Genomic DNA, 14,345 nt, shown 5'->3' with positions numbered 1-14,345 from the left:
CCTTCTGGCCTTAAAAATCTATGAATTGGGACACAGTTTTTGGAAAAAACTTACTGGAATAGTGGAGTTGCCTGAATTCCAAGTTTCAAAATTAGATGATTTTATTCTGATTTAATGAAACAGAAGACATTTTCAGAACCATTTACTTCAAAGGTTCAACTTCTTTCCATTAGACAAAACCCATGCCCTGTCAGTTTTTTGTAGCAAATAATGTAGTGTTACAAAATTAATATACTTATATTGACATGATGACCCACTATATTTGAAATATTTTTTGCCTTGTAGTTTTGCCATGAAATGTCTATAAAATATGATATCAGGAAATTTATTGTGTGAACATGGCACCATGATATTCAATTAATCTAATCTCAGTATGTCCAAGTCAGAGCTGCCTATATTTCTGATAAATATGTACGTTTATTCCTGTAAAACAGCAGTGAGATGGAAGGCTGGTTTTCTTTCTTAACTAGCATGTTACCAAGTTTGTTTCCAGTTCCAGAATCTCTCTTGCTGACGATAGTGAAGGAACCACAGAAAGAACACAGCCCAAACTAACTGGGCGAGGCCTTCAGAAAAGCCATTGAGCACATTCTTAAGTACTTTCCTGAACTGGAGCTGCAGCCCTAACAGTTGGGGTGTGGGAGAAGTTTACTTGTAAAAGTTGTAAATTCTATGTAGAAGTAATTAGACAATAAACATGGAATCTCATGATGTCATTTTAAAATCAAATCAAAATTTTAAGCAAAGTGGAGAATTAAAGAGTGTTTTTAAAATATTTTCTTTGTTTCTAACCATATAGTATTGAAATTGTTTATTTTAAATACTCCTCATCACTTACTCTGTCATATTGCATATTTTTGTGGCATTCTAATATATTGGAACTAGAGCTGTCAATTAATGGCAGTTAACTCATGTGATTAACTCAAAAAATTAATCGCAGTTTTAATTGCACTGTTAAACAATAGAATACCAATTTACATTTATTAAATATTTTGGATGTTTTTCTACATTTTCATATATATTATATTCTGTTATAATTGAAATAAAGTGTATATTTTTGATTATAAATATTTGCACTGTAAAAATGATAAAAGAAAATAGTATTTTTTCAATTCAACTCAGACAAGTACTGTCTTTGTCATGAAAGTACAACTTACAAATGTAATTTTTTGTTACATAACTGCACTCAAAAAGAAAATAACGTAAAACTTCAGAGCCTACAAGTCCACTCAGTCCTACTTCTTGTTCAGCCAATTGCTCAGACAAACAAGTTTACATTTACAGGTGATAATGCTGCCCTCTTCTTATTTACAGTGTCACCAGAAAGTGAGAACAGGCATTTGCATGGCACTTTTGTAGCCAGCATTGCAAAATATTTACGTGCCGGATATGCTAAACATTCATATGCCCCTTTATGCTTTGGCCACCATTCCAGTAGACATGCTTCCATGTGGATGATGATAGTTTAAAAAAAAAAAAAAACGCGTTAATTAAATTTGTGACTGAACTCCTTGGGGGAGAATTGTATGTCCCCTGCTCTGTTTTACCTGCATTCTGCCGTATGTTTCATGTTATAACAGTCTCGGATGATGACCCAGCACATGTTGTTCATTGTAATAACGCTTTTACTGCAGATTTGACAAAACACAAAGAAGATACCAATGTGAGATTTCTAAAGATAGCTACAGCACTTGACCCAAGCTTTAATAATCTGAAAATTATTCAGATTATTAAATAATAATAGATTTTATAATAATAAATAATAATAGACTAGATTTTGGCCTTCCAAAATCTAAGAGGGACGAGGTGTGGACATGCTTTCAGAAATCTTAAAAGAGCACCACTCTGATGTGAAAACTACAGAACTGAACCATCAAAAAAGAAATTCAACCTTCTGCTGGTGGCATCTAACTAAGATAATAAAAATGATCATGTGTTGGTCCACACTGCTTTGGATTGTTATTGAGCAGAATCTGTCATCAGCATGGACACATATCCCCTGTAATGGTGGTTGAAGCATGAAGGGGCATACAAATCTTTAGCGCATCTGGCATGTAAATATCTTGCGACACCAGTTACAACAGTGCCATGAGAACACCTGTGCTCACTTTCAGGTGATATTGTAAACAAGAAGTGGGCAGCATGATTTCCTGCAAATGTAAACAAACTTGTTTGTCTGGGCAATTGGCTGAACAAGAAGTAGGACTGAGTGGACTTGCAGGCTCTAAAATTTTACATTGTTTTATTTTTGAATGCAGTTTTTTTTTTACATAATTCTACATTTGTAAATTCAACTTTCATGGTAAAGAGATTACACTATAGGACATGTATTGGTGAATTGAAAAATACTATTTCTTGGTTTTTTACAGTGCAAATACTTGTAATCAAAATTAAATGTAAAGTGAGCACTGTACACTTTGTGTTCTGTGTTGTAATTGAAATCAGTATATTTGAAAAAAGTAGAAAACATCCAAATATATTTAAATAAATGGTATTCTATTATTGTTTAACTGTGTGATTGTGTGTGATCACGATTAATTTTTTTATTTGTGCAATTAATCACAATTAATTTTTTTGATTGCTTGACAGCCCTAGTTAGAACATAACCACTGTAGTTTTTTATGATTTTTTTTGTATCAAGTGTAGGATTTATATTCAGAACATAATCACTGAAAACAGTTGAAGATTAAATCAGAAAAGATTTTGTTTGGCTGCTAATGTTAACTGAATGTCTTGTTATGTTGCTCCCACAAGTCTGCTTACTTTTATTATTGACCTTCACTTCTGCCTGTCCTTTGGTTCCTCAGAATACCTAAATATCTATGTAAAGGGCTTCAATTTGATAAGCATTGCAGCTGCATTTGTTGAGAAGCTAGAAGGTCAAAGATAAATTGTAGGTTGCCTCAGTGGTCAGCTCGGCAGACTTTTGGCATCTGTCTCCTTACTAAACTGAAGTAGCTGTGTGGCAGTTTGACAGAACATCTTGCACAAAGCAAAAGTGGCTTACTGGATGAAAATATGCAGTTGCAAGTAATTTATCAATTACTTTAATTTAAAATGGGGTTTGCAGTGCTTTGAGTTTGATTTACAGTGCAGTTTAGTTGGATGAATTCTTAAAAATTGTATTAATGGTTTCTTGCCGTGGATTCTTATATTGGTAAATTGATAATCTACATTCCACTCAGGGAATTGCTTTTTTGTGATCTTGTCATACAGAGCTCAAGAAAAATTCCAGTTAATATATATCATGCCCTAACAAAACCTATTCTTTTTAAAACTACAAAACTCTGTACTTGAAATAAATGTTTCCATGATGTTGCATATTGACCAATTCACTTTAAGTTTCATGTTAGCAAGTACAGGTGTTAATGAGACCTCACCATTAAATTAATATTTGATATTTCTGGTTCTACATAGAGACAGTTGATACTCTAGGTTGTTGTATAACTGTCTATTAATATTTTCCCAGTGTCCTAGTAATTTCTATTAGTGCGTTAGCGGCAAAGTGTCCTGTGGCACCTTATAGACTAACAGACGTATTGGAGCATAAGCTTTCGTTGTCAAATACCCACTTCGTCGGATGCATGTAGTGGAAATTTCCAGAGGCACGTATGTATATGCAAACAAGAATCAGGCTAGGGGTAACGAGGTTAGTTCAATCAGGGAGGATGAGAAACCAACAGAACTCTACTGGCCATCACATACAGTCCTCAACTATAAAACCTCTCCAGTGCATCATCAGTGATCTACAACCCATCCTGGACAACAGTCCCTCACTTTCACAGGCCTTCTACTACATGCATCCGACAAAGTGGGTATTCACCCGCGAAAGCTTATGCTCCAATATGTCTGTTAGTCTATAAGGTGCTACAGGACTCTTTGCCGCTTTTACAGATCCAGACTAACATGGCTACCCCTCTGATGCTATTAATTCTTTGTCTCCATGTTGGAGATTTGAAAGATATTTAATTGTATGATGCATATGCACTTGAGACATGATTTGTTCATGTGGTGTTTGGACTTTTTCTTGGTAGGGAATGTTGCATTTATTTAGATAAAATATTTTTGTGTGTGTCTTTAGTTCATCTCCTATCCCCTGCCTTCAGGAGAAAGAGCTCTGCTCTTGCAATTGAAAACTTGGCTCTGGAATAGATTCACTTTCTCAGACAGAGAATAGAAGTCTGGGGTCTGATTTCTTTTTTATTTTATTTATTTATTTTTTTTCTTCAGAGGTTCTAAGCACCTAAAACTCAGATTGCAGTCAATGGGAAAATGTGGATCTCTGCACCTCTGAAAATAGGGCCTTTGGCTTGTCAGGATGTGTGGAAGGTGGCTGACCTTACAGCCCTTTTGAGCACTTTGCAGACAAGTCTGGTGTGGGAAGAAAAAGTAGGTGGATTTAAATGGAGTTTTTGGAAACTAATAAACTGAGACTGTTTAGTGTGTGTTAAGATTTGGGTGTACATATTAATATAGATGAAATTTGAGACTTAGCTCGCCAATAACTTTTTGGGCAAGATTTTTAAAAGCATTCATCATTGTCCTAATTTTGCTCCCATTCATGTTCATTGTAAAATTCCCACCAACTTCAGTGGAAGCTTGGTTAGGGCAATGGTGTGTGCTGTTGAAACCCCCACTCTCTGTTACTATAGTAATAAGCTTACTGCCATAAAAAATGACCTACTGCTTTATAATTTATAGGGAAGGCCTAAGAGGTTGTTTGTACATTTGTTTGGGGGGGGATTTTCATGAAGATTTCATGCTTGCTTTTGATGTTATAATCCAGCTAGTTCTGTAGTCATTCAAGGAGCCCTCCGGCAATGTAATTTATTTTTAAATGTGAAACACTTTTAAAACCCCAACAATCTTTCAAGTGTTCATTCATCACAATGTCACCCCACCCCCAAAGGCATGTACCTCCTTCCCTCCCTCCCTTCTGCAGGGACAACAACTTTAATGCTGTTTGGAAGTCTTCTAATTTGATCATTTAATCTCTTTGGACACTGAAAAAAAAAGATATATGAAGTAAACTGCATAGTGAGATTACATTTGGATGCATTTTCATAAACTGATAAATGTAAGGATTTAGGGGCTGATCCGAGGACCACTATAATCAATGGGAACTTTTTCACTCACTTCCATGGCCTTTGAATCGGGCCCTGAGTTTCTAGAGATGTTTCTGAGCCTCAAATGAACAGAAGTTTCCTGTCCTAACTGTCTCAACGTTGCAAAGAACCAAAATGTTTCTCTCATTCTGTTTTGTATTGTTAAGTGACTTACAAAAAGTGTGGCTGCTATATCACATTTTTGATCTGTATTGACAAACTCACTAATTAATAAGCCTACATGGAGATTGTGAAATGAATCCTAGCATATTCATCCAGTATTTTCACTCATTGTTTTTTTCACTTAAATTGCCACTCCAATACTTCATTTGGTGAAACTCTTTGATTTGAACAAACATTAATTGTGATGAATTCAGAATTATTCTGATTGGAGTGAGCATGGATTTGGGGCTAGTGTCAGGGTTACATCTTTCTTAACAAGTAAGTATGGAACCACTGGCTTAGGGGAGGTGCACTGATTTACATTCTCATCTAACTAGCCTTTGCCCATGAAATCCTTTTTTCCACTTATTGCCATGGAAAAAAGTTTTAATAATGAAGGCTTTATCTTAAATATAAACAATTAAATTGGAAACGAAAAAATATTTTATATAAATGGACTTCTTGATTGTAAATATAACTCTCCATTGCTTTAAGAATGAAAAAAAAAAACCTGGAACTGGGAGAAGGAAATAGGAAATCAATTAATAGATTCTAAGGCCAGAAGGGTCCGTTTGATGATTAGCAAGTCTCTCATGTTTAGGAAATCCACCCAAATACTTCTGAAAAGATACTCTGTGTTGGTCTGAACTCCACTCAATTGAAATCAATTATAAAAATCCCATTTACTTCAGTGAGAAAATTAGGCCAACAATGAGCACTGCTATTCCAGTTCTTGGCTTTTTCTGTACAGAAGCTGTCTGTTATCCTGAATCGTTGTTGGCTTTGTGATGTGGACGGCCATCCACTGAACATTTTGGTTGAGATTAACAAATTTATTTGCAACCTAAACATTATTTCAATTTAAATTGAAGAGGCAAAAGGCTAGTGTGCGCATTATTAGTCCTGTATATAAACTGTCTCAGATAAAGAGCACAAATATTAAAATAAAAAGTCAGAAGTTTTTAGAGGAAAAACCTTTAACAGACACCTAATTTGTTTTTATTTGTTTTGCTGAGTCAACTTGCCTCCTTAACTCTACAATCACTGTACTTTATTAGTGCCTGCAGTAACACCATTTTAAAATGGGGTGTACAAGTAAAATTTGTTTTCCTGAAGTCCTTATTTACAGGTCCTCCCCACTGTCCCTCCCGATTAGTGAAACCAGGAGTAGAGACTAACCTTCTCTTCCCTCCTCCCCAATTAATTTTTTTATTGAATAATAATTTCCCAGTAAAATTAATCTGTTCACATTGAATATACTCGCTTCACATAGTTCTTATGTAAGTCGTCTTTTCTAAATATGAAAAATCTAATCCATTTCAATACTAGAAGGCTGAATTCACCTAAAGCTTTTTGCTTTTGAAGCAGGGTTGTCTTTATGTTACATGGAAGTAGATGAATAGCATTCTGTCACTTTGCATTCCCATTCCCAGCCAATTTTGCTGTACTTTAAGAATGGCTTTCAGAAATGAGATCTTAAGCCCCAAGGGCTTCTACTGTATCCAACATCTTTTAGTGAACTTCTTACTGAAGGCATATTGCTTCCAAAGCCCCCTATTTTCTTCCCTCCAGACAAATTGCATTATGTGTTACCAATAACAATGCCATGTCATTTTGTAGGAAACCAAATTAAGCAATGCAAGTGCAGGTTGTTGGAAGATAGATGATGCAGTAAAAATAGTATTTTGGTTAACACGGAAAGAATGCATTCACTTAATGGCTAAAAGTAAGGACGTTTCTTTTTATTTCTTAGATTTTCATAAATGGATTTCTGTATGTCAGAAGTAGCCCTCTTGGTAATTTAAAGTACAGCTTTTCTTGTTTTTATTTTGTTTTTTAATCCAAAGAAAGGGTAGCTGGTGTTGTGTTTTCCCCTTGCAATGAAATTTCTGAAGGCCAATGTTATATTATTTCCGTTCCAAACATGATCATTGAAGTGTAAGTAGATAAAATTCAGTTTTGACTGGAGGAGTTAGATGGCTTAGGGTACTGGAATTTGGATTTGCAGCTTTTAACTTCTTGGTTCCTAGTGCCAGTCCTGTGCAGAGCAGTATCAAAACAAACCCTCTTTAATATCTGCTAGTCCAGGCAGCCAGTATGTAATGAATTAGTAGTTTCAGCTGCAATTCCCAAGGACAGGTTTCTTTTTTTAACATTACAAAATCCCTGTAAATAGGACTAATTGGTGTTCTTGTTGGCAGTCTCATCAGAGAGACCAAGCATGGCATAGATATAGCAAGCAAATGAATTTTTCACCCCAGAGGTGATCTCTGCAATTCAAAGTTGAAAAGTATTTGTGGTATAACATAGAGAAGCTTGCATTCTTGCTGCCCATACTGTAGCTTTTCTGTAGATAGATCCTAGTTTCCACGATTGTCAGTCTGGTACCTTTCATGAGCACTAAGGTCATGAAAGAATTTTGAAATTAATGAGCAAAGCAATAACAATATCAGTGTAAACTTCTCCCACACTTTCCCGTCAATATTTGTCAATCCTGAGCTTGGAGAAAAGAAGGTAGACTCCATAGTTTGTGCTGCTTTTAAGTTCTGCGTTTTAAGTACAAGGAACAAAGTGTGTTCTAATATTGGTCCCAGTCCTGCAGTTGGATCTGTATGGGTAGACCATTGTGTTTGTGTGGCATCAGATTGACTCCAGTGGGATTCTGCACAAGCCCCTGGGTCTACCCATGTGGCTCCAGGTGCAGAATCATATATTGGAAACTTCTGTTTTTTCAGTTCTCCAAAAAAAAAAAATTTCCCCCCAAATTTATGGTCTCTCAAAATATTTTGGTGAGTTCATTCATCTCTAATTTAAAATATTGAGTTTCTGTTGGGTTTGCTATTCTCTGAATTAATTTTAAGGTGATATCTACTAGTATTTGTAGATGTACCTGAGCTCAGATCTGTCTCTTTATGAAGTGATGTATTTAGTCTTGTAGGGATGAGGTTATCCAACAGATGCTTTACCAGCTTTTCTGTGGAACACACATTGGCCTTGGTGCCAGTTTTTAGTTAGCAGTACGGAAACACAGAGGTTGCCAGATTCTGGTTGCCAGAATTAAATAAGGAGAAGTTTATTTCAGTCCTTTCTTTAATTTTGTTGTCCATGGTAGCACAAAGGGGAATTTGAGGAGTGGGAGGCTGTGGGACATGTGGTTCTAATTAACCCATGTTAGGGAATAAATGAGTCTTCCATAGATGGGTATATATTTGTCAGTTAAGGATAACTTTTTATTTATTATCATATAAGTGATTTGTTATCCACAACTGTCCTCTTACAAGCTGTTGTTATAAAGTTACCAATGCTAGAGCAAATGTACATTATAATGCATTTTGAAGGAAGTAACCGTGGCTAGGTTGAGGAGTAGTTGTAGATGATCTGTATATTTACAAACCAAATAGAATGAAAAAGAACTAGAGAAACATATGCCCTTTGTCACATTGACCACTTTGTTTGTATTTCGTATGCCTTTTCCTCACTTGTCATCTGCCTTTTGTCATTTTAGGAGCCAATCCTGCAAACAAAAGTGTACCTTTTCTCACTTGAATAGTCTTACTGAAATCTATGGGGAATACTTCTCTGAGAAGAATTAAAGAGGTGTTTCTAGGATCAGTGCCTTTCACTGTAAACTGTTTGGGGCAGGGACTATATGTCTTTACAACTCCTGATATATTTTGGGTGCTTTTGCAATATAAATAATAATGTAATGGAGGATAAATAGGGGAAAAACAGGGAAATATGATAATTGGTTTTTTAACAGATTTCTCTGAACTTCTAGTTCTAAGGCAGGAGCAGGCAAACTTTTTGGCCTGAGGCCCACATCGGGTTTCCGAAATTGTATGGAGGGCTGGTTAGGGGAGGCTGTGCCTCCCCAAACAGCCAGGTGTGGCCCGGCCCCCACCCCCTATCCAACCCCCACTGTTTCCTGATGCCTGCCCGCCGGGACCCCTGCCCCATCCACACACCCCCTACCTTCCCCACACTTCCTGTCCTGTGACTGCCCCTGGACCTCCTGCGCCTGACTGCCCCCCGCTGGCCCATCCAACCCCTCCTCTCATTCCTGACTGCCCCCCCCCAGAACCCCTGCACCATCCAACCACCCCTTCTCTCTGTCCCCTGACTGCCCCCAGAACCCCTGCCCCTGAATGCCCCCCCACCTCCTCCCCATCCAACCCCTCCTCTCATTCCTGACTGCCCCCCCCCCCGGACCCCTGCCCCCATTCAACCCCCCTGTTCCCTACCCCTATCCACACCCCTGACCACCACCCCGAACTCCCCTGTCCTCTATCTAACCTCCCTGCCCCCTGCAGTGCTACAGCCGAGCCGCCCAGAGCACCAAGACAGGCAGCCGCGCTGGAGCCAGCCACGCCACCGCACAGCACACAGCACTGGGTCAGGCTGTGGCTCTGCAGCTGTGAGCCCGGCAAGAGCTCGCTGCCCTGCCGCCCAGAGCATTGTGCTGGCTGCACAGTGAGCTGAGGCTGTGGAGGAGGGGAAACAGCAAGGGAGGGGCCAGGGGCTAGCCTCCCGGGCCAGGAGCTCAGGGGCCAGGCAGGAGCGTTCCACGGGCCGGGTGTGACCCTCAGGCTATAGTTTGCCCACCTCTGTTCTACTGGCACCTATTTCTAAGGAAACTGATAACATATTAAAAGGTTTAGTGTCTTGGAGAACTGAAGATTACAAGGAGATCTGAAGCTTTAGTTGTGTACTATTATCTCATTAAGGATTTTTTCCCCTTTAAAATAAGGATGGGAGTATTCTTCCATTTAATCAACCAACCAAAATAATTTGTTGTTTGAGCCACTTAATACTAGTGGGATTAAATTAACCCCACTCTGGAGGGCCAGTGCAAGGCTATCTGTACCACTTAAACCCTGTAGAGGTTCCCCAAGGCTGTCCACTGGCTGAGCAACCATGCAGGTATGCCTCATGCCCCCAGGGTGCTGCTGAAAAGGTCTCTGCACTCAGCCTGCATAGACCAGCATGTAAATACAACATTGAGGGCAGGCCAGGGGAAGGCTGTATATCCACACCCCATACAAATGCTGTGGAAGGTCTGTGGTTTCAAGCTTGTAGACTGGAATAGTGGCTGTGGAGGGGCCTTGGAACCTGACACTTGGTTGTTGGGTGGATTTTTTCTCCTCAGTCTCTCTACTTCATCTGCTTAAAGCTAAAGTATTTGGGCTTTATGCAGGCAACGAGGATTTTAACTAGAGGTGTAAGTACTACTAACTGATTAAAGAGAGAAAATTATGCATTTGATTTACAGCCCTCTTTGAACAGAGAAATCACATTTGTTTTCCATGTTACTTTTCAATTTAAATGGGTGTGACACTTTTATCTTATTAAACATCTAGAGAAGCCTCTTGAAGTTATCCTTATTACTTTCAAAATCCAATCAGATCACTGTTATTAAACAGCTTAATTATTACTCTGTGTGCCATTGAAACTAATACAGTCACTTTTCTATCTTTCTTTTTATTCAGATTGTTTGAAGGGCGGTCGCCAAGGAAGCCTGAGAAGCTTAAAACCCTTTTCTGCTACTTTAGAAGAGTCACAGAAAAAAGTATATCCTCTTATTAGTTCATTTCTTTTGAATGCTGTGAAAAATGCCTTAGTCTGAGTTGCAAAGCAAACACATAAAGAATGTATAATAAATGGAAAAATCTACGCCAATACAATGTTATGGTGAAGGTTTTGAACAAAGAAGTCAAGAAATTGAAAAATATTGGTTCCCACAGGAACTGTAGCTTTGCCCTGAGGTACAGACTATATAAAGTGTTAAATTATTATGTAAGATGCTAACTGCCATGCACATGCACACGTGTTCTCTCTCTCTCACTCACACACATGCTTTAACACTTTGTGTATGTATATGTGAGAGGATGCAGTGTAGTAGCTGTGTCAGTTCCAGGGTATTAGAAAGACAAAGTGGGTGAGGTAATAACTTTTATTGGACAAAATTCTGTTGGTAAGAAGGACAAGCTTTTGAGCCACACAGAGCTCTTCTTCAGCTATGAGTACCTTTCCCAGACCTGAAGAAGAGCTCTGTGTGGCTCGAAAGCTTGCTTCTTACCAACAGAAGTTGGTCCAATAAGAGATTTTTACCTCACCCACTTTGTTTCTCTAATGTGCGAGGGTATGGCAGTTAGCAGAATATTCAGTAATTAAAATATATGTATTATCTTAATTATTCCATATGCTGCTAACTGCCATTCTTTTTCTTGTCCATAAAAAAGGAGAGAGAGCACTCACGCACATAGCAGCAGTTAGAAGCATATAAATACACACTCTCACTGTCAAAATAATGGTTTCCGGGGAACTGTAACTTTGACTTTACTGGCTTAAGTGTGTCCAAAATCTCAGCTCTGATATTGCAATAATGCAGGTTTTTTCATTTTTTCCCCAACCACTTCTATCCCCTTCTTCCCCAAAAGCTCATAAGAGAGCTGACCCATGTTTAAAATAAACCCACTAAATGAGCGACCCAGCGAGATGTTGGGCACCCTCAACTCCCATGGAACTTAACTGGATTTTAAGGTATTCAGCCGCCTGGCAAGATAATGCTCAGAATGTGTGTAGCTGGACAGTCCAATAAGATTATATAAGCTATCTGAGATTCAAGTTAATGTACCAAGTTAAAGCTTCTTACATGGTCATGGAGTTGCACATTCACATAAACGTGTAAAAACACATATATGTGGCTGAGCACTTACTGCAATAAACATGTACCTATGATGCTCTAGTTGTATGCATAATCATTAAGGCTAAGATTTAATAATGGGTATTTTTAGTAAAAATCATGGACAGGTAAAGGGCAAAAAACAAAAAAATCACGGCCTGTAACTGTCCGTGACTCATACCATAAATACCTCTGATTTAATCTTAGTGTGGGGGGGGTGCTGTGAAGGGAGGAAAGCCCCGGGCAGCCAGTGGCAGCTCCGGCCACTGCTGGGGGCAGGAGGGGAGTCCCAGGCAGCTAATGGTATCTCTGGCCATCCTAGGATGACTGCAAGGAGCCCCTGAGCTGTGGCTGCTCCTGCCGCCCCTGGGACTGCTGATCAGGTAGTCCCCGGGGCCAGCTGCATCAGCCACTGCCCAGGGCTGCTCCAGCAGTGGACGGTGTGGCTGTCCCCAAGGCCGCCCAAGCAATTGGCCCCAGGGCTAGGTGCTCAAGCACACCAGCTGCTACAGAAGTCACGGAGGTCACAGGAAGTCATGGAATCCGTGACTTCTGCGACAAACATGGAGCCTTAATAATCATTCATACAATATGTATCTTAATTATATCTGAAGTATCATATCTTGGTCTGGTGTTAGATTTTCTGATGGCATACTCCATATGAACATCATGATGTTTTCTACTCTTAAACTTTATTTTAGAAAATCATTTGTTCTAACATGTAGAGAATAGTAATTTTCCCTCATAACTAACTCATACCAAATCAGAAGCATTTGTTTTTAAAAAAAGACATTTTTGAGGTATTCAGGTGCAAAATGGCATTAAAAAAAGCTACTCCCATACTTGGGCCAAAAAAAGGTTCCCATTTTATCCGACAGGTTTCAGAGTAACAGCCGTGTTAGTCTGTATTCGCAAAAAGAAAAGGAGGACTTGTGGCCCCTTAGATGCTCAGATAAATTGGTTAGTCGCTAAGGTGCCACAAGTCCTCCTTTTCATTTTATCTGACAGTCATTCTTTTGACTTGAGGATTGATACTGCCACCATGAAAACTAGTAGAGCCACATCCTGTCCTTCATATACCTACCAAAGTCTCATTTGTGAATAACATCTATTGACATCAAGGTCAAGAGTAGAATGTGACCCAGGCATATGACTTTGTGTATACCTTATTACATTTTCACACGTTAGTGAAAAGATGTTTACATGCAACCTGAATTACAGCAACCTCTTACTTCTAAGTTATACAGCTGCTCCGCCTCTTTATGTACTTAAAATCATTTGGGATTATGTTCTATGTAACCAGTGAATTGGAATTTTTTAAACTATAATTCCAAATAATATTTAATGGGATTCTCAAATGTTCTTCCTTGAATTAGTAACTTACATTGCACTTTCAAACAGACTCTGTCCCTTTTATTTTCTCCCCTCCCACCCCCCCCGTATAATGAATTAAGACTGAAGTAATTTAGCCCTGGAAATGAGTGGAAATTAAATGTTTAATTCCCCAGCCCTTTTATTATAAATAGTAATTGAGTTCCTTGTAACAGAATACATTGAAGCGTATGCAAACCAAAGCTTAGTACTCAAAATGTATGCTTAATTTGTGAAACATCACCTCCATAATACAAGAGAACCCTTGTGGGGAAACACTTGATTAATACAAGACCTTCTCTTTAAAAAATTAAGCTAACCTTTTTAAATAAAATTCTTTATACCCTCATAACATTTCTAACAGTATTACAGGAATATTTAACACTTTCTGAGGAATATTTTATTCTTTCCAAAAAAATAGGAGTTCTTAAAGAATAGAAGTTTTAAAATTATGTTTTTTATTTAGATGATACCACCATTGTTTCTAATAGTTTCTAATGTTTCTCACTCTAAGAATGCTTTTCCACAGAAAAAATGGAATTGCTTTCTGGACAAAGAACAGATTGAATAAAATAAGTTTCTTCCAAATATTCAAAAACTGATTTTTTGTTGCTGCAACTAAAACATATTTTTAGTGAAATAAAAGGAAGTCACATAAATAGAGGTAATCTCTTATAATATGCGTCTATACACATCTTTTTTTCTGTTGAGGGCTGGAGTCCTCCAGGAATCTTCCTATTTCCTCTCTCAAATGCTTCAAGAGATAATGAACTTCCTTCCTCTGAAATCCATCAGTCCTTCATGTTAATCAGCCAAGATTCTTGGCTGAAAACGTACGATGCTTCCCTACTACTTGCATGTAATGCTTCATGACCTACTGACTGGAGCCTGCTCAGGATCTGAAGTCTGATTTTTGTCTATGGCAACACATTCTGCTCTCGCCTGAGCTACCAAGCCAGTCTCATGATGTTTACAGCTTAAGTGGAATATTTGAGAAACAACGTGCTTTCCTTCTTTGGTCTGGT

At 38.4% G+C, this 14,345-nt stretch overlaps 1 protein-coding gene across 8 annotated transcripts in view; it reads left to right on the top strand.

Annotated features, from left to right (window-relative positions):
- The window catches only part of PARG (poly(ADP-ribose) glycohydrolase), a 126,961-nt gene that overhangs the window by 73,437 nt on the left and 39,179 nt on the right, over window positions 1–14,345 (top strand). For all 8 annotated transcript variants that reach the window (XM_073353306.1, XM_073353303.1, XM_073353305.1 and 5 more), the window contains one exon: window positions 10,754–10,833. In XM_073353306.1, the coding sequence (XP_073209407.1) occupies window positions 10,754–10,833 (80 nt within the window). The remainder of the gene's footprint in view (window positions 1–10,753; window positions 10,834–14,345) is intronic.

This window comes from Lepidochelys kempii, chromosome 7 (assembly GCF_965140265.1).
Source record: "Lepidochelys kempii isolate rLepKem1 chromosome 7, rLepKem1.hap2, whole genome shotgun sequence".
Classification (NCBI taxonomy): domain Eukaryota; kingdom Metazoa; phylum Chordata; order Testudines; family Cheloniidae; genus Lepidochelys; species Lepidochelys kempii.
Note: the sequence above shows the minus strand (reverse complement) of the source record. Positions and strands in the feature narration are given on the sequence as shown.